This window comes from Protobothrops mucrosquamatus, unplaced genomic scaffold (genome assembly GCF_001527695.2).
Source record: "Protobothrops mucrosquamatus isolate PMUCROS unplaced genomic scaffold, P.Mucros_1.0 scaffold1520, whole genome shotgun sequence".
Classification (NCBI taxonomy): Eukaryota; Metazoa; Chordata; class Lepidosauria; order Squamata; family Viperidae; genus Protobothrops; species Protobothrops mucrosquamatus.
Window position 1 is genome coordinate 68,018 of NW_015387692.1, and position 19,988 is coordinate 88,005.

General features: G+C 43.9%; 2 protein-coding genes across 2 annotated transcripts in view; one reads left to right on the forward strand and one right to left on the reverse strand.

Annotated features, from left to right (window-relative positions):
• The first annotated feature begins 1,328 nt into the window (after positions 1-1,328).
• On the forward strand, positions 1,329-8,277 carry VAMP7 (vesicle associated membrane protein 7). The gene is made up of 7 exons (XM_015822308.1): positions 1,329-1,504; positions 1,722-1,779; positions 2,755-2,892; positions 4,499-4,589; positions 5,409-5,476; positions 6,527-6,619; positions 6,906-8,277. The coding sequence occupies exons 1-7, from the start codon at positions 1,359-1,361 to the stop codon at positions 6,966-6,968; spliced, it is 657 nt and encodes a 218-aa protein (XP_015677794.1). The 5' UTR covers positions 1,329-1,358; the 3' UTR covers positions 6,969-8,277.
• A 3,861-nt stretch (positions 8,278-12,138) lies between these two features.
• Positions 12,139-19,988, reverse strand: part of LOC107293160 (SLAIN motif-containing protein-like) — a 20,926-nt gene continuing 13,076 nt past the window's right edge. Inside the window, exons 7-10 of the mRNA XM_015822302.2 lie at positions 17,077-17,217; positions 15,653-15,967; positions 15,411-15,548; positions 12,139-12,464 (exon numbers count right to left, since the gene is read on the reverse strand). Coding sequence (XP_015677788.2) covers positions 12,139-12,464; positions 15,411-15,548; positions 15,653-15,967; positions 17,077-17,217 — 920 coding nt within the window. The remainder of the gene's footprint in view (positions 12,465-15,410; positions 15,549-15,652; positions 15,968-17,076; positions 17,218-19,988) is intronic.

The following is a 19,988-nucleotide window of genomic DNA, read 5'->3' on the forward strand; positions in this document are numbered from 1 at the left end:
TGGGAGAGCCATTTTCCAGGGTAATATAACTTCACATTTTTAGTCCTAAGATTTAAACAATGATGGGAGATATCACCAAATCCCTACAAGGGGGTTCTGTACATATTAATATTCCCAGGCTGAGCATCTGCCTTATGGCTTTGTTGATTATTTCTTACATTCATCTGTCCAGGAAAACAGGCCCAAGGCCCTAACATTCTGCTGGCCCTATAAGGATAAAGATAGCTGTGGTTACTAGATTATGTTATCCAGATCTCACGATGTGTGTGCGTAGCTTCTGTAGTCATCACAGCCATAAAGTTGAAGAGCCAATACTTGAGGGACATGGCAGTCAGTTTTAAAGGGGAATTCCTCCCATTAACATGAACAATATTCTGTATTGACTCAGTGAACGCTGACTAGATCATCTTGCATCTTGCATCTGTGTAAATCTCATGCAATGGCCCATGGCTAAAATTGTCTTTTAAAGCAATGTGACTACTGCTCTTAGATTACTTGAAGGAATTATGGACAGTCAGAGTCACTCTCGCCATCACTGACCTGGCACATAACCAAAGCAGGCAGAGTGGAATGCACCTGCTAGGACATTGACCAATACTTTGATCCCTGCACTTCAGTGGAAGCAGCTGCCAGTTTAATTATCTGCTTCCTCTCCTCTCCTCTCTACTCATTCCAGCAATGGAGTGTATCCTGTAAGACCTGTTAATTTGTCTGTGTGCATAGGTAGTCCTCGGTTTACCTCCACAATGGAGCTCAAAATTTCTGCTGCTAAGTGACACAGTTGTTAAATGAGCTTTGCTCCGTTTTATGACATTTCTTGCCACGGTTGAGTGAATCCGTGCAGTTGTTAATTAAACCTGGCTTCCCCATGGACTTTGCTTGTCAGAACTTGCCAAAGGTGATAACCTGACCCCGGGACGTGGCCGAGCTTCCTAATTTTGAGGGTCTAACCGTGGAGACGCTACAACGGTTGAAAGGATAAAAAACGGTCATAAGTCACTTTTTCCCATGCTGTTTTAACTTTGACGGTCACTAAACAAATGGTTGTAAGTCAAGGACTACCTGCATATTTTGGGCGTGCACGTTTTAGATGACAGGAGTTTGCAAGTCACCGATAAGACACAAGCGCATTTAAAATGAGCCTGTTGGTTCTGGTTGAACAGGGCTGCGCTTTTCCATGGAATTTGAAAAGGGGGGAACTGTCTTCTCGTGGAATTTCTGCCTGGGATTGGTTTTGGTCTTTTCCAGCTGTATACATGATAGGGGCCCATACTGTGTGATGCTGCGCCGGCTGTGCTTTGATCCGTGGAGAAGCCTCTTCATTCTGTGTCTCTTGCCCCTGCAGCCAGCCTCCAGCTATGGCGATCCTGTTTGCTGTTGTAGCCAGGGGCTCCACCATCCTGGCCAAGCACGCGTGGTGTGGAGGAAACTTCCTGGAAGTTACAGAGCAGATCCTGGCCAAGATACCTTCCGAAAACAACAAGCTCACCTACTCCCACGGAAAGTGAGTATTTTCTGGGGAGGAAAGGGGGAAAAAAATGTTGGAAGCCAATAATGGGACGAAATGAAAAAAAAAGCCATTTTGCTGCTGGGCTGGGGAAGGGAGCAGGAAAGGAAAGGGTTCAAGTGTGCCCATTTCAGCTGATGTGCAAATAATCTTGGAGTGGGTTTATTATACCAACTGCTCAGAAAACATACTCGGTGTCTTGTTTTCCCCTCAGTTATCTGTTCCACTATATCTGTCAGGATCGGATTATATACCTCTGCATCACAGATGACGTAAGTACATGGGAGACAGCTGTGATGGGGCCCTTGGCGAAATTTGCACTCTCTAGAGGTGGTTGCGGGAGAGGGGCATATGCACTGGTGTACCCTTGGGAGATGGCTGGGCTGAAAAGATTGGCTCTTGTATCCTTCCACTGTGATAAACATATATCCTGCCAAGAAGCAATGGTGGACTGAAGGTGGCTTTGCTATTACCAAAATAATTATCAGTCTTGGTCCCTTAAGCAAGAACGACCCTTAACTCCATTTGGTGTGAAAGGTTTACTTTACTAAAGACGAAGTGGATTACAGCAGGGGTCTCCAACCCCCCCGTTTGTGGACCGGTACCGGGCTGTGGCATGCCAGCAACCAGTCCACACAAACAAACAAGGCCCCATCTGCAAGATGCAGGCAGCACACAAAACCACACCCTTCCGGTCCGCGGAAAAACCTCTCTCCACGGAACCGGTCCCTGGTGCCCAAAAGGTTGGGGACCTCTGGATTACAATACAGCAAAGCCAGAGTTGAGGTTCACACGCCAAAACTTTCCCGGTTAACTTTTCCCCCCTTTCTCCCTTCCCATTACTGGTTCTTCCCCCCCCCCCCCCATTGTTGAATCATATTCAAATAAATTGTTTTGGGAGCGGTCTCTTCAACGGTAGATTGGGCGGTGGGGATCTGCATGCCATTCCCAGCTGGGTGACCTTGAAGTTGTGTCACTAGAAGGTCCGATGAATCATTTAGTCTCCCCCCCCCTCCCATCCGGCTCCCTCCTCCCATAGTTCATGGCAGACTGGCAGCTAGTAAGTGCAAAGGACAGGCGAAATATGGCTGTTCTGACAGTAATGACTTCATTATCTGTCCCTGATACACGCTTAGATCCATGTGTGCCTTTTCTAGTCATTCTCTACCCGCTCTAGCTTTCCGCCGGAAACAGCATCCCAGGCGGTCCTGTTTCATTCACACTCGTCTGTTTTGTTCTGCCTTCAGAACTTCGAGCGCTCCCGCGCTTTCACATTCCTGAATGAAATCAAGAAGCGGTTTCAGACCACCTACGGTTCCCGAGCACAGACCGCCCTGCCGTACGCCATGAACAGCGAGTTTTCCAGTGTTTTGGCAGCCCAGCTGGTGAGATTCTGCGCCGTCGTTCCGAAGATCCTTCCTTTTCGGGAAGCGGGAATGACACATGCCTCTTCTGGAATTGAGTGTAGACCCATCTAAGGATGACTAGGTTGAATGAATGAAAACCGGAGGCTCCGCTTTCTTGGAGCTCCGAAGGGTTGTTTTTGAGGTTGGATTACCATTGCCCCTTTTTTAAAAAATTGCTCGTAGAAAAACGGGTATGCTCACTTAAATGGGATCCTTGTATCTTTCCTTGAAAAGTCCGTGGCTGGTTGTGTCACAAACCGTAAACGAAAGGAATCTTTTTAGTTTGCTTAAATACTTTTAAGCGAAGACGAGCTCACCATTTCCTGGGGTATGGCTGTTCCACTGCAGAACGGGTGTTGCCGTTTAGGTAATTTAATGTTTAACCGGAATCCAGTCCTCTCCAACTCTGCTCAATATCCTACAAGATAGCTTTGTAGCTGTATCGTATGGTAAAACGGGCTCAAAATATTCAAGAATCAATTTCATTGGAAATATGGGAGACAATTTGGGTTAGAAATGTAAAATTTACTCAAGCTCAAAATTTAAGAGAAAATTTTGATAAGATGTTTTATAGGTGGCATTTGGATCCTCAAAAACTGTCCTGTATGTATCCTAATTTACAGCCCAAATGTTGGAGATGTGGAAGTTTAGACGCAACTTATTTTCATATTTGGTGGACGCGTAGGGATATAAAAGCATTTTGGATTAAGATTTGGTGGAATATTCAAAATATTTTTAAGAAAAAGATAAAGTTTACACCGTAGTTATTTTTGTTAGGCATTATGGAAGATTTGGATGTTAAAGAAATGAATTTGATGCTGAATCTTATAACAGCTGCAAGATTATTGGTAGCCCAATTTTGGAAGAAGGACTCTTTGCCCACTATAGAAGAATGGACGCTTAAAGTGTCAAATTTAGCAGAAATGGCTAAAATTTCCGCTTATTTGAAGGATCAATCACAAGAAAGATACATCTCGGTCTGGAGAAGATGGATAGATTATATTCAGAAATAAATATGGGACTAAAAGTTTCATTTGGGTTATGAGTAAACTCTAGAGTATTGTTATTATTAATAGTTTATTTTAATGGAATTTTTGTTAGTTTTAATTAGATGATATTATTATTTTTAATATTGGTATTGTATTGTTTCATATTTAGGTTATGAATATGTTTATTATTGTGTTTAACTTTAATTTGTTTAAATTTGTGTGAAAGGGGAGTTAAAGCGTATTATGGACTTGGTTATTTTAATAGTTGGTTAATGTTAGATAGAGTTTGATTATTATATTTGTAACCCTGTGTTCAGCTCTGGGAAGTGGGGGAGGGGGAGGGTGGGGTTTTGGGGTGGGTATGGGGGTTTATACTGTAATCTTTATAAAACTTTTAATAAAAATAAAAAAATAAAAAAAAGATAGCTTTGTAGCTGTTGAGGACTTCTATCCCGCCTTTTTTTAATGCTATCTTTCCAGGCGATTAAACTTAACTTAGCTCATCTAGCCGCTGTCCCAGTTCGGGTCTTGACATATTCTTTAATTTAGCTTTCTTAAAACGTGGCTCCAATTTCCGCTGTTCTTCTTTCATTTAGAAATATCACTCTGAGAACAAAGGTCCTGACCAGGTGGTAGAGACACAGGCTCAGGTAGATGAGCTCAAAGGGATCATGGTCCGCAATATAGGTATGGATGACAAAGGTCTACTTCAATGGTTCTCAACCTGTGGGTCGGGACCCCATTTGGGGTCGATCGACCATTTCACGGGGGTCGCCAAGCAAGGCTGTCTGCCATTTTTTTTTGTCCGCCATTTTTTCCCCCTTTTCCGGCGGGTGCCTTACTTCCCTTGGGCTGGGCCAGCTGGTGGTCGGCCTGCTCCGTCTCTGCCGCTTGCCAGCTACGCCTCAGCCGGCGCAGGGGGCGGAACCACGCATGCGCGGCGCTCCCGGGCAGGGAAAGTCCTCGACTTACGACCGGTTGGGTAGTCCTCGACGTACGACCGGTTTAGTCCTCGACTTACGACCAGTTTAGTCCTCGACTTACGACTGGCTTAGTCCTTGACTTACGACCGGTTGGGGTCGCGGCCTTAAAAAGGTTGAGAACCACTGGTCTACTTAGACCCCTATATACCACTAAAGATGTATTTGGCGAGGGCTGATGCTTCGTGGGAAAGGACGTGTGTGGCCTGCATTTCAATGTATTTAGCAAAAAGATTGGGCGGAACAAAATAAGTAATTTGCCTTACATCTGTTCTTGCTTGAACTGCACGGTTACGTTAGCTTCCCAATTAGCTGGCTCTCCTATTAGCTTCTAAGGGGTGCCTCAAGACTCCAAGCTCTTGATTAAAGAACTTGCTCCAGATGTAATTAAATCAAGTACCTGGGCCAGAAACCGAACACAGTGCAGTCCTGTTAATTCAGTTTTGGTGGTTTAAGAAAATGGAGCGTTGGAAACTTGCTTTTCCCTTGGCATTCTTATAATTGCTCTCTCTCTCTTTCATCCAAGATCTCGTGGCTCAAAGAGGAGAAAAGCTGGAACTGCTGATAGACAAAACGGAAAATCTTGTGGATTCAGTAAGTTCTGGAGGTAGTGGGGTGAATTCTTTAGGATCGGCTCTGGCCTAAGGGGAAGGCCTGCAGGGTTGTTTGAGGGAGGGAATGAAAATGTATACAGGACACGTTTTTTTTTCTTGAACTAGCTACGTTCTAGAACATAGATCGGATGTTTTCAGAAAGTTATCTTCTAATCTTGGTATTTGGGACGGTAAAGTCAGATGTTTCTTCACTGGAGTTCTATTTACCATGCCAAATATTTCCCTTTATAGAGCAAAATTAACATGTGGTAGTCGGCAGAATCTTTTGACCATGCAGAGAGAAATCAAGCAGTCCGACATAGGCAAAGGCAGCTGTTCTTGGGAATAACGTTGCCTAAAAATCAGCAGTTGGGAATAGGGGTGTTCCTCACTTAGCCTCCATTCATTCAGCCACTGTTTGAAGTTATGACTGCTGAATGAACTTGCAGTCCCTGAAGTCCTAGCTGTTGCAGTTCCCTGCAGTCACATGAACAAAATGTGGGTCTGTCTGCATTTACAACTGCCCCTCATACCCCATGGCACCCGGTCTGGTGGCAGGCAGGGTGGGGTAGCCAAAAGGAGAGAGATGGGGCAGAGGGCTTGAAGTGGGGCCAGTCCTTTATCTTGGATCCAGGTTGCGACCTAGGAACTGTGTAGGACTTCCTCAATGACAGTAAATGGGATTGCCAGGACTGCTGTTGTTAAGCAGTCCCGTGACGTTTTGCATAACGACCATGTGGGTTGGTGACAGTTGTCTGTCCCCAGTAGATTCATTAAGTGAGGACTACTTGTGTTCTGGATGTCACCAAAGCCTAGTCAAGAACTTCCAGCAGAGGGCAATGTGGTTACTTCTGCTGTGGTCTTGAAGCGAAGGTCAAACAGTATTTGGATAGGAGACTTACCAAGAAGTTTAAAAAAAAATATGAAAAGGCATTCCAGAACATACATTGAAAGTATGAATTAAAACAACAGTTGCATATAACCCCTTTTTTTTGGATGAAACGTTGAGTAGAGTCCGTGTTAAATCCTCTCCTGTGCTTTTCCCCTCCAGTCTGTCACTTTCAAAACGACCAGTAGGAACCTGGCCCGAGCAATGTGCATGAAGAACCTCAAGCTCACCATCATAATTGTCATCGTATCAATTGTAAGTTGTTCTCCGATACAATAGGGAGGAAACTCCCCTGGCTTATAAAAGGAAATTACTGCATGTCCTTTTATCCTTGTGCTTGCTGGTCTGCAAGAATTAATGGGCCGCAAGGGGATGTATTCCCTTATGGAAGGACATCCGTTTGAACGAGAAAAATACCGAGGTGGCTTTTGCTGCAGTGCCGTTGCACGCTCAAGCAGCTAGTCTATAGTTGCAGTGCAGTGCTAGTTGCAGCGATGTGTGGAGGGACGGGAAGTTGCTAAATGCTTTCTCCCCCCCACAGGTCATCATTTACATCATTGTGTCGGCTGCCTGCGGGGGCCTCTCCTGGCCAAACTGTGTGTAGAAATAGCTGTCTGAGCCAATCCACCACATGAAAGCACACACACACACGCACAGAGGAATGTATGTCATCAAATGTGGACTTTCACACTCTTCATCCTTCCAGGACAGACACTTGAGTCTTTTTTGCCTTATCACCTTGTAAGGACATGGGTCTACCCCTTCAAACACCCAAAGGTGGTTCTTCTCTGAAAACAGCAGGACTACCTGAAGGGAGAAGAGGAGGGCGTTGGACAAACGGGAGGTTCTAAGTATCTGCATTATCATGCTTTGCACTTTACTGTCCTTGAGTGCTGCTGGAGCAGGTTGGGGGGAGCTGAAGGCCCCATAAACCTTAGGTTGAGATGTGAGTGGGGGACCACCGAAGTCGACCGAGTTCTTATTCACAGACCTAGCCCAGAGATGTGATCAGCTCTTAACTAAAACGGCTTTTTCCCTGCGGTGCCTTTCTTAATACCCATGACAGGCTGTGGCTTTTTCTTCAAAGCTTCCTTTGTGGCTCTTTTGTTGAAGGGGGTTCCACCTTTCAACTCGGGTGACTGGTAAATGTATAGTATTAATATTGCTGTAACATTGCTGCTACTTGTAATTTTTGTGTCTTGGGTTTGTCTTCTCGCCTCGTTTGGAACGTCCTTTCAAACCATACGGTAGTTCACGCTGGCTTCCTCTCCTGAGGTGTGTCTTAAAAGCTGCTTTAGCACGTCCAAAGGGATCACGCTCCGTGCAGGATTAGTGACTGCCCTCTTCTCTTTGAGCACAGTGGAGCTATTGTGCCTAGCTCAGAAACAGAGGCAGGTATTGTCTGAATGGGATCCCAAGCTACTGATTTTCCAGGGAAAAGTTAGAGAGAAGTATGAAGTATTGGAAAACCGACTTTTAATCTAAAACTGTGTAAATTACTTGTGAAAAACTTTAAACCCCCCCCCCCCCATTCGTGCATAATGTAAATGAGGACGAATCTTAACTGGGAAGATTCTTAAATCTTCCCCCAGTGTTGGTATTTTAGGATCTTATTCTAGTTTTCTAAGTAGTCTCTGCTTGCTCTCCTCAGCATACTGCAGAGAGCAAGACTGGTGTGTCTTATCCTTGTTTCCTACAGTCATGGTCTTCTCCATCAAAATGTCTTTGCAGGAACAAGCCAACACTGAATTAATTGTGCATGTTTTTTTTTTAAAAAATGTTAATAGCAATGGTTAATTTTCTATCATTTTGAATGCCTTTATGTAAGCGGCTTCCTCCTGTTTTAATAAAATGCACTGATGCATTCTTGTAAAATAAAGTTAAATCTGTTTAAATAAATGTACTTAACTGCAGACAGTTGGTAATCAGTTTTTCTCATCAAAGACCTTCCTGACAGCTGAGCTGCTTTTTTAAAGTTCTGGATAAACAGTGATGCAAAAGTAGAAAATCAGTGGGCTTTTTTCAGCGCTTACACTGAGCCCTTATCTAAAAACTTTCACATTGCTATGAGCTTCATGTGGTGACAGTAGCTCCCTGATCTTGACTGGTTGTGATTGTGGCAGGTTATACAGTAATGGGAAGCAGTTGCAAACAATTTCGGGACCACTGCCAGCAAACTGGAGAGATAGGTTACCACCAGTGTGAATTATAAAAGTGGTCCAAAGTGGTATTTCGCCCATAACCTTATTTTTTGGTTAGACAAAATTGTCTTAAGGATTTACAGAATGGTTTGAAAATCTGAAATCAAATACTGGCCAGCCTTTACTTTACAAGTAAACATTCAGTAGTGCTTATAATTTAATAGCCATTTTTTCAGGGTTTTTTCAAAAACATTTTACTGTGTGCCTGTTCAACACCTGATTTTACATTATCTTGCTTAACGTCTACTGTCTGATGATCCTTTGAAAATGCTCTGGTCCATCTCTTAAGTTTCAGCTGTTATTTCAGGAAGCATGGCAGGATAAATGGAAGCAAAGAGGGTTATATAACAACCATTCTTAATTGTTGAAAGTCTCCATCCCATTGCAGGAGATGACCAGTGAGTTCATCCACCAAGTATTTCAAGCAAGAAATACTTCTACCTACTGATTAAGTCAGTGTGGCTACAATTAAGTGTTATTAACATTTCTGGATCAAAAGGAAACCACTCAGCCCAACAGGCCAGGAAACAAATACAAAATGTCCAACTGTAGCAAGTATTCATTCATTTGGCAAATTACTAACAGGAAAGCTTAAAATTACTTGATGAATTCTCATTGTGTGTTTTTATGGGTCACTGCCTCGGCTTTAGCTACATCAAAGCATGACTGGTGCATTTGCTACGTGTCAGTGTGTTATTTTTCTTCCAACATTTTCATAACGAATCTCATTTGAGAGAAGACACTTAAATTTTCTTATTTCAAGATAGTGTCTACTATAGCTAGTCCTCCATGAACATAACTGAGCCACAAATTTCTGTTACTAAGTGAGACATTTGTTAAGCGAGTTTTTACGATATTTGCTTGTTACACAAAGTGACTTGTTACACAAAGCGATTCGCATTTGTTAAGCAAATCACTGCAGTTGTTAATAATATGATTGTTAAATGAATCTGGCTTCTCCATTGCCTGTCAGGAAGTCACAAAAGGTGATCATGTAATCCCGGGACACTGCAGCCGTCATAAGTATGAGTCAGTTGCCAAGTGTCTGAATTTTGATCATGTGATCATGGGGAACCTACAAGAGTTTTAAGTGTGAAAAATGGTCATAAATCCCTTTTTTCCAGTGCCGCTATTAACTTGGAACCGTCACTAAATGAACTGTGGTTAAGTCAAGGACTATCTGTGTATCTATCTGGGTAAAGAAAGCAGCGGGACGCAATTTTGCTACTGAAGACAAGGTAGCACTAGCCCCCTTCACATTTATTAACTACAATATCAAGTCACATTGGTGGCAAGACGTAGGGCTGGCGGACAGGCCCGTTTGCATTCCCAGGTATGATTGTATTCTTGCATTTGGCAAACTCCATGAGCCACAGATTTAATTTAAACAAGTTCCTTCATTGAAAAACAACTCCCCCCCCCAAAAAAAATGGACAGTAGAAAAGACTTGTACAAAAGCAGAAAGGTCAGTTTTAGTATCAAGGGTGAAGTAACGACCATGAGGGAACGAAACGCTTCAAGTGCATTTTTAGCCGGCAAAGGTGATGATGCTACTATCCACACTAAAACTTGCCTAGCTAAAAGATAAGGAAGAGAGCAAACGGGTAAGTAAGACCACACTGCAGGGGTGTACCTCAGCCTGCAGGCAACAGCACATAAAACAGTCTTGGAGAAAATGGGGGAATCAAGCTTTAAGACATTCTCCCGTGACAGATGATGCACTAGCTATTATTATTTTTTTTAAAAAAACCCTTTAACTTTTACAATAATAAAAGTAGTGAAGATTACCTGTTTGGGACAAGTAAAAAAAAAAAAAAAAGTCCTCTGAATTTCCTAGAAAAGTTAAGTTACACCAAGTGACATAAAAAAAAAACAGTCATTGCTAATTAATTATGTTTACCTTATCTAGCTGCCTTTTGCAAAGAAAGAAAGAAAAAACCCACAGACTCAAAAAATGTCTCGTTGCCACAGGAGTCTGTCCCACGCTCTTCTCCTTCCGCGCGTGTACCATGAACGGGTCTTCAGGTGTGCGCCTCAGGCCCCACCTGTACCTTCAGGTGCAAGGACTGCTGTCATCAAGGCTCAGCAGTCAGACTAGAGCAGCAGGAACAAAACACACACAAAAAAAGCCATCCATGTCCGTCCTCCAGACAACGCAAAGGCAAGTGTCCAAGTTCCGAAAGACATCATTCCAGTTTGTCAAGCATGGTGGCAGTGGAGAGAAATGGAGGCCTATGCCTGTCCTGCCCAGCCAGCTGGGCTGTTGTCCAGTTCCATAACCCAACAAACAAGTCACTCTTCAAATAGACGGAAAAAAACCAACCAAACAAGTTATTGTAGGTAGAAAGGTTCTTAGTAGGCGTCTATGTAACCGGAAACCTATAGACAACCCTGTGTGTCCATCTGTAAAATGAATCTGTTACGAAATTATTTGTCAGTAGTCTTCTGTCCTCTGAACTACGTCGTAATAGACAGCGATCAGAATTTTTACAACAACCAACCGAAGTCGTGTCCGACCCATCGTGACCCCATGGACAACGTTCCTCCAGGCCTTCCTGTCCTCTACCGTCTTCTGGAGCCCATTTAAGCTCACGCCTTAAAACATATATATTTATTTAAAAAGCAAGTATCTGCCGCTATTTGTTTTGGCTCATAGTCTGCTAGATGGCTGCGGAATAAAACCAGGTAGGGCAGGGGTCTTCAAACTTGGCCATTTTAAAACTGGTGGACTTCAACTCCCAGAATTCCTCAGCCAGCCCTGAGGGCTGGCTGAGAAATTCTGGGAATTGAAGTCCACCAGTCTTAAAGTGGCCAAGTTTGAAGACCCCTGAGGTAGGCTATCAAGTTTTTAAAGGAACAATCCTACAGTTTTATACGTGAACCTCAAGTTGATAATTACTCTCAACTGCACCTCTGAAATGCAACACAGGGCAAACCTCTGCTCCCCTCCCTAGAACCAGTCTGAAACTGGGAAAGAGGATGGGGGATTCTTTACAATTAAGGGAAATCTTTCCTGCTTTGAGCTGGCCTCTTTCTTTGACTTGCTCGACTGGGTCGTTTCTTCTAACAATCTGGGGGCTGGAAAAGGCACTGGAGATCAAGGCAAAGTCAGGCAGGCAAAGTAGTTGTCAGGTTTCAGATTGCAATCCAAATACAGATAGTCCTCGATTTACAACCACAACGGAGTCCAACATTTCTGTTGCTAAGTGAGACGTGTGCTAAGTGGAGTTTCTACCCCGTTTCACAACCTTTCTTGCCACGGTTGCTAAGTGAATCGCTGCAGTTGTCAAGTTAGTAACAACGGCTGCTAAGTCAATCCGGCTTCCCCACTGATTTTGCCTGTCAACAAAGCTGCCAAGGGTGGATCCCCTTTGCAGCTGTCATAAATATGGATTGGTTGCCAGGCACCTAAATTTTGATCGCGTGACCGTGGAGATGCTGCAATGGTCGTTATGTGTGAAAAATTGGTCATAAGTCACTTTTTTCATGCCGCTGTTAACTTTAAATCATCACTAAACGAACTGTTGTTAAGTCAAGGGCTACCTGTACATCACCTGCATGAGCTTTTAGGACTCACCGCTTGGCTGGCTGGGTCAACCTGCTCTTCAGAGTGGATGCTCCTGCAACTGATGCTTTGTTTTTAGGAAGAGAGCTTTTTGCTCCGGCGGCCATACTATTGCTTCGGTACACTGAGCTGCCACTACTGGAAGCACCTGGAGTCAGCGTGGAAGACTGTAGTTTTCGGACTCGGCCAGCTGGACTACCATATCCAGCAGCTCTAACGGGCTGCCGTGGGGTTAGGAGAGCATTCACACAGGGGCCCGCTTTCACGGGCTGCCGAGGTGTCAGGGGGGACTGCCCAGCACTGGAAGAATAGCGGAGCTTATTCGGAGTCAGACCTTAAAGCAGAAGGGAGGGAAAATAAGAGACCATATTAACAATTATAAAATGTGGGTGTCAATGCTGCTAGCATTGGATGTTCTGGCTTTGACAACATAATAGAGATGCAGCCTTATTCTTTCTCGTGCTTTACTCTTAGAATTAGATGATACTGGGAGAGGAGGAGGAATGTGATGGGAGTTAATATTGTAATAGTGCCTGAATTCAGTGCTTTTGAAATAAGAGATAAGAAATGGCCCGGTTGAAGAACTGGAGGGAAAGCCGGCATTTCAAACTAATTGGAGAACGTGATTTATGACTGTTAATTGGAGGAGGGAATTGTGCTTTGATACCATGTGCTCAGGGGAGGGGGATTCAGATTTTGGCTTCGACTATGTTAGTGCCGAAGCTATGTTGCTCCAATAAAGATTCTTTAAGGTAAACAATGCCTCGGAAGTTCTTTGAAGAGTTTCATCTGTCGGAACCACGACAGTGGGTCTATTTGGAGAGCATATCCAAAAGGGATCAGGAGGAGACAAAGCTCTCGGGCCGATTCACATGGCTGAAGCCAATCCAGGCCACAGCAGGCTAGAGAAGTCAAATTGTCAATTGAACCCACAAATTAAAAGATAACTCTAAGGGGGCGTTTCTTAACCGAGGGAGCCAGCGTTGTCCGAAGACTCTTTCCATGCTCATGTGGTCAGCGTGACTAGACGCCGAGGTGCACGGAACACTATTATTTTCCCACTGTAGTTGTACCCATTTATCTACTGGGTACAACATTTGCATGCTTTCAAACTGCTAGATGGGCACCACAAATTAAATCAGTAGCCAATGCATTTGGCGAAATGCCTAGTGCTAAGACTCCTATGATGGCGAATGAAACTGCCGTATTTTGAACAGCTGAAATATATGAATAACCTTCAAGGGCAGCTCTGTGTAGAACCCATTAGAACAGGGGTCTTCAAACTTGGCAATTTAAGGCTTGTGGACTTCAAGTCCCAGAATTCCTCAGCCAGCCCTCAATTCTGGGAGTTGAAGTCCATAAGTCTTAAAGTTGCCAAGTTTGAAGACCCCTGCATTAAAATAACCCAACTGAGACTTCTACATGAAGAATGACTGTGGTCTGGCACACTTCTTCAGAGAAGGCCCAGCTGATTTCTCAGGTGATTAAGTCCCTTTAAGAACTAAAAACAAAGAGGGATCCCATAGAACTTCCAAACTTAAAACCATTATTTCAGGGTTATTATTTCAAGCTAAGATCTCTCAAACGCTATTGTTTCTATTTTGACAATCACACCAAATGAAATGTCGTGGGACAGTTTCAGGAGAAGCCGACTTACTGGCGGATTCCTGATGGATTCTAGAGAGCCGACTACTGGGAATCTGTAGATCTGAGTCCAGGCTCCGGCTATTTCTCACTGACTCCAAAGATCGCAGGCCGGTCCTAGCCAGATTAGGCATACTGTGACGCAGTTCCTCTGTAAAGGACAACGTAACAAAGAATGAAAAACCCAACTGTTGCTGTTATCGACATGATGATTCAAAAAAAAACCCCAGCGAGATTCAGAAATAATAGCACGCACCTTCGTTCGAAGAATACTTCAGTTTATCTTGCATCGGACTCTGCCCTGTCCTCCGGGGGGCCCGAATTCGGGTATTTGTGGCCCTCCCGTAATCTGTGTTTGTGGAGGGGGACTGGCACCGCGGGGAGCTGAGTGGGGATGGGGAGTATCTGTGACTGCTGTGATAGGGGAAAGAGCAGTCGTCATCCTCGTCTTCCAGGCTGTACGTGTCAAAATCCTGGTCGCTGTAGGTGCCTCTGCGCAAGGAATGTAAGGAAGCGCTGGAACTGCGACGGGAGACGGAGGCTGAGCTGGAGGCACAATCCTGACGAAGACCTGAAAGACGGCCAAGGCCACAGAAGGGACAGTTACTTCTCGATCGTATGGTTTANCTGTGGCCAGGGGGGCGTTTTACCGGGTACGCCTGGTTTACCAGTTGCGGCCTTTTCTGGACCGGGATGCCTTGCGCACAGTTACCCATGCTCTTGTCACCTCCCGCCTGGACTACTGCAATGCTCTCTACATGGGGCTCCCCTTGAGGAGCACTCGGAGGCTCCAGTTAGTCCAGAATGCAGCCGCGCGGGCGGTGATCGCTCCCATGTAACGCCGCTGCTACGCGAGCTGCACTGGCTGCCTGTGGCCTTCCGGGTGCGCTTCAAGGTGTTGATTATCATCTTTAAAGCGCGCCATGGCATCGGACCTGGCTACCTCCGAGACCGCCTTCTGCCACAGATCACCTCTCACCGGCCGATACGCTCCCACAGGGAGGGTCTCCTCAGGGTGCCGTCAACCAGACAGTGTCGGCTGGCGACCCCCAGAGGGAGAGCCTTCTCTGTTGGAGCCCCCACCCTCTGGAACAAACTACCCCCAGAGATCCGGGTGATTCCGGATCTCCCCTCCTTCCGCCGCGCCCTCAAGACATGGCTATTTCAGCTGGCAGGACTGGCCTAAGGGGTGTTTTAAATTTGGTTTTTAAATAACTTTTAAAAAAAAAGAAAAGGCCTATATTAATATTTCATTTTAACCACATTTTAAATTTTGTATATTGTATTAGTTATTTTGTTTTAAACTGGCTGTAAGCCGCCCTGAGTCCACCAGGAGAAGGGCGGGGTATAAATGTGATAAATAAATAAATAAATAAATAAATAAATAAATAAATAAATAAATAAATAAATGACTGTGGTCTGGCACACTTCTTCAGAGAAGGCCCAGCTGATTTCTCAGATGATTAAGTCCCTTTAAGAACTAAAAACAAAGAGGGATCCCATAGAACTTCCAAACTTAAAACCATTATTTCAGGGTTATTATTTCAAGCGAAGATCTCTCAAACGCTATTGTTTCTATTTTGACAATCACACCAACTGAAATGTCGTGGGACAGCTTCAGGAGAAGCCGACTTACTGGCGGATTCCTGATGGATTCTAGAGAGCCGACTACTGGGAATCTGTAGATCTGAGTCCAGGCTCCGGCTATTTCTCACTGACTCCAAAGATCGCAGGCCGGTCCTAGCCAGATTAGGCATACTGTGACGCAGTTCCTCTGTAAAGGATAACGTAACAAAGAATTAAAAACACAACTGTTGCTGTTATCGACATGATGATTAAAAAAAAACCCCAGCGAGATTCAGAAATAATAGCACGCACCTTCGTTCGAAGAATACTTTAGTTTATCTTGCATCGGGCTCTGCCCTGTCCTCCGGGGGGGCCGAATTCGGGTATTTGTGGCCCTCCCGTAATCTGTGTTTGTGGAGGGAGACTGGCACCGCGGGGAGCTGAGTGGGGATGGGGAGTATCTGTGACTGCTGTGATAGGGGAAAGAGCAGTCGTCATCCTCGTCTTCCAGGCTGTACGTGTCAAAATCCTGGTCGCTGTAAGTGCCTCTGCGCAAGGAATGTAGGGAGGCGCTGGAACTGCGGCGGGAGACGGAGGCTGAGCTGGAGGCACAATCCTGACGAAGACCTGAAGGACGGCCACGGCCACAGAAGACACAGTTACTTCTCGATCGTATGGTTTAGCATAGCTGCGATACTGTTTTAATATTTCCCACCAAAGGGCTAGCAAAGCAAACAAGGAAACAACCACATCAGACTTGTACCCGAGATAAATGACACCTTACACGAGGCAACGGCAGCATTTTCGGCTTGTAGCCTCAATTAATTTTAAAGGCACCAAAATGAGGGTTGCAATCTAGCTTTCACATCTCTGCAGACAAGTCTATTTTAGCACTCATAACCAGTATCTGCATTTTGGGGCAGAGTAACAACCCGGAGAGTTTTGCTAGTGACAGCACATTGTAAATCCACAGGGCCTCCCTCAGATGTCTAGGCAAACATCAGCATCTCAACTTTTTCATTCGACAACTTTTTCATTTTACAGAGTTATGTTCGATTCAATATACTGAGCTATAAATGATCTGTTTGCCAGAAACATCGTGGGATATTGTAGTTCAGGGGTCCCCAACCCCCGGTCTGTGGACCGGTACCGGGCCGCGGCATGGCAGCAATCAGTCCACACAAACAAGTAAAGCCCCATCTGTGGGATGCAGGCAGCACACAAAACCACACACTCTCCGGCCCGTGGAAAAACCTCTCTCCACAGAACCAGTCCCTGGTGCCCAAAAGGTTGGGGACGTCTGTTGTAGTTCTTTCACAAAGGTGCAATTTTAAGGCTCAATGATCCTTAATGAGATACTCTTAACATAACCTGCTCCAAAAGCAAGACTTTTTAATTTATTTTCCCGACCATTAAACTATGCTGGAATACACATGTACTTCAGAAGCAACTGCAATGAGTTCCAGAGCAGGTGCTTCTAGACAGACTTAGCCAAAGCAGCAGCAGACGTGTTTCTTCCTATCATTAAATAGGGACATCTAATTTACTAGCAGGGACACCCAATTACCCACCTAAGAAACTATCTGTGTGTACTCTTGTGCTGGCGGAATGAGAGAAAATTCAGTAAGTGGAAAAATAATATTTTGTATTATTGTTTCTTTAAAAAAAAATCCTCCTGCGGTAGGTGATGTAGCCTTAATGTAGAGACAGAAATACTGCAAATTGCTTTCACATACTTTCTTCCTGCAGGCGGGCCATAACTTGCACGTCAGTCAAGTCTTGCAGTTTGTAGCCCATTGAAATCGAGTCGTCTGAGGTACTAAGTTCGCTATCGACAGAAGACTGAGAGCTCAAAGCTGAATGCATGTTCAAGTAACCTTAGAAAAGTGGTGGGAGAGAAGGAAAAAGCAGGTGAGGGCGAGGAAGCTACAGATACAGGAAGCTACAGATATCATTTTAAAACACACAACTGTACAAGTCGTAGTATGCATTTTTTTCCCCAGTTTTGTACTTAAACACCCTTATAAGGTAAGCAAATTTATCATAAGGATAACCAGCAATGGTTTCCAAGTGAGAGAGAGTTCTTTCAATATTCAATACGGAGGAAAGTTTATCCTGTCATGCATGGTAACGATAGAATTCTGTTGTTAAAATCATCATTTCAGTTAATCTTCCCTATCCAAATATCCCAGATGAATGGGCATTACTCTGAGCTCCCTCTTACAAACCTCTGGCAACTGTTTCTGTGACGTGCAAGGAAAGAAAAGGATTATGGCATGTAAAATAGTTTGGATGAAGCCACAGAAAGCCATCAAAACTAGGTCAGACGTAACAACCTCATTCCCTGTTGCACCAGAAATACAAAACTATGAGCAAAGTGTTTGTGAGTGCAAAGTCAACTTACTTTATCAGCTACAAAGCAATTCTAGTTTTTAAAGTACGAGTAAACAGGTTCCCTAAGAGCATGTGGCTGAAGATATGAGTGTCATGTGTCTGACTAATGAAACACTTCAAAGAACTTTCAGGCATGGTTTAACCTAAAAAGCCTTTATTAGTGTAGAGGAGTGTCAGCACGGCATGGAGAATGCCAAGATCTGAATTTCCCTTCCTTTGCACATAACATTCCAGGCATTTCCCCTCCCCTATTTTGGGGTCATGATTCACATCTTCCAATTAACCTGGAGGGCAAAGATTCACTTCTGTTCCCTTCCATGGGCTTTTCTCTCCTCTCTCATTCTCATCTGAATTAACTCTAAAAGTACCAGACAGTTCTGCATATTTTGTCAAAGCAAGAATATTCAATATTAGCAGCGCTGACATCGAGTCATCATCCTCTACTAAAGAAGAGCACACATGCCAATATTAACATGTGTCGGCTTTACTGGATCATCAGTTCTTCACGTTTCAGAACTTCTTAGAGTATATCAGTCAAGATGACCCTCCACTTTCTGCTGCGGCTGGATTAGGATTTTTTGAAAATGAATCTTTTCAAATTCATAGTGTGAATTTAAGATAATGCCCGAGCCTGCCACAAAACATATTGTTTTTGGTTTGAATACTTCAGAGAAAAGCCAGGTTATTTAAAACAAAATAGGCAAGACAAGAGAACCAGACAATTTTGGACACCAAGTTGTACTGTAAACATGTTACTATTTCACAACTGATTGTTTCTAGCCTTCCCCTCAATATAGTTTATAGGTCATTTTGACATAAAGAAGAGGGGAAAAAAACATTGTTTGCTCAACTGTCAAGAGCAGATTCTTATTATCAGACAAGCAGGCTACTTATTTACAAAGTCCTAGACACGTTCAAAGAAGCAGTCGTTTAGTCATTAATTAAGAACCTAAGCTAATTATATGGCAAGACTCATGTGTGTTTAAGCAGGATAAGCATTCGTGACTAACCACAGCAATCTTAATTCCCTTCTAAGCAGCACTGTCATGCAATTAAAATGACTAAAACAGTATAGGATCAAACAAGGGAGGATACCATTCTCAGAGTATAGATGGTTTTCAAAAGTAAATTCACAGAGAACAAGGGGAGCAGGTCAAAACTTAGGTATGGGAGAGAAAAAAAGACTTTAAACATTGACCTTACTGCCATTCCAAACTGGAGTGAGGACTCTGCACTTAATATTCATTGGAGAAATAAAACTCTTGTTCCTTTCAATGGGAGCTTCCCTTCCAAAACAAATAGCCATGTGGAAAGGTAATAATCCAGAAGCTAACCAAGAGCAAAAAGTTAAAACTGCCACACTGCAGCCCCAATCTCTTACAGTTAATCCTGTCCAATCGCTGCAATTGATTTATTGATGTATCATACAAACAACTGCTAATTGTATAAATAAGAGAAACAAACTGCAACAACAACCTGTCTGGATAAAACTCTGTACAGAAATGTTTCTCAACCTTGGCAACGTTAAGACTTGTGGACTTCAGCTCCCAGAATCCCCCAGCCAGGTTTGCTGTACAGTATCTGAAAATGCACTGATTTAGTTGGCAGCAAAATATAAGATCTGAAAGCAAAATTAAAGTAAATTCACAGAGAACAAGGGGAGCAGGTCAAAACTTAGGTATGGGAGAGAAAAAAGACTTTAAACATTGACCTTACTGCCATTCCAATCTGGAGTGAGGACTCTGCACTTAATATTCACTGGAGAAATAAAACTCTTGTTCCTTTCAATGGGAGCTTCCCTTCCAAAACAAATAACCATGTGGAAAGGTAATAATCCAGAAGCTAACCAAGAGCAAAAAGTTAAAACTGCCACACTGCAGCCCCAATCTCTTACAGTTAATCCTGTCCAATCGCTGCAATTGATTTATTGATTTATCATACAAACAGCTGCTAATTGTATAAATAAGAGAAGCAAACTGCAACAACAACCTGTCTGGATAAAACTCTGTACAGAAATGTTTCTCAACCTTGGCAACGTTAAGACTTGTGGACTTGGGAGACTTCCGGTGGCAAGCGACCTCGTTGGAAGCAGCTGTTTGCTGCCTCCCGCCTGTTTCAGCGTAAAAGCCGTTTAGACAGCTAGCATCAGCTGTAAAACGGCTTGATACCTTTCCCCTGGGCATAAGGGGATAGGTGAGCTGCCCGGGGTAGGAGTTGAGTTCCCGAGTCGTCCCATGTGGACGATGTAGGTGAG

What these genes read in the sequence shown, in the direction of transcription:
- VAMP7 (XM_015822308.1), top strand. Translation starts at nt 1,359, where the DNA reads ATGGCGATCCTGTTTGCTGTTGTAGCCAGGGGCTCCACCATCCTGGCC. An exon ending in CTCACCTACTCCCACGGAAA is followed by an intron (nt 1,505 to 1,721) that starts GTGAGTATTTTC and finishes TTTTCCCCTCAG; the next exon opens with TTATCTGTTCCACTATATCT. An exon ending in CGGAAAATCTTGTGGATTCA is followed by an intron (nt 5,477 to 6,526) that starts GTAAGTTCTGGA and finishes TTTCCCCTCCAG; the next exon opens with TCTGTCACTTTCAAAACGAC.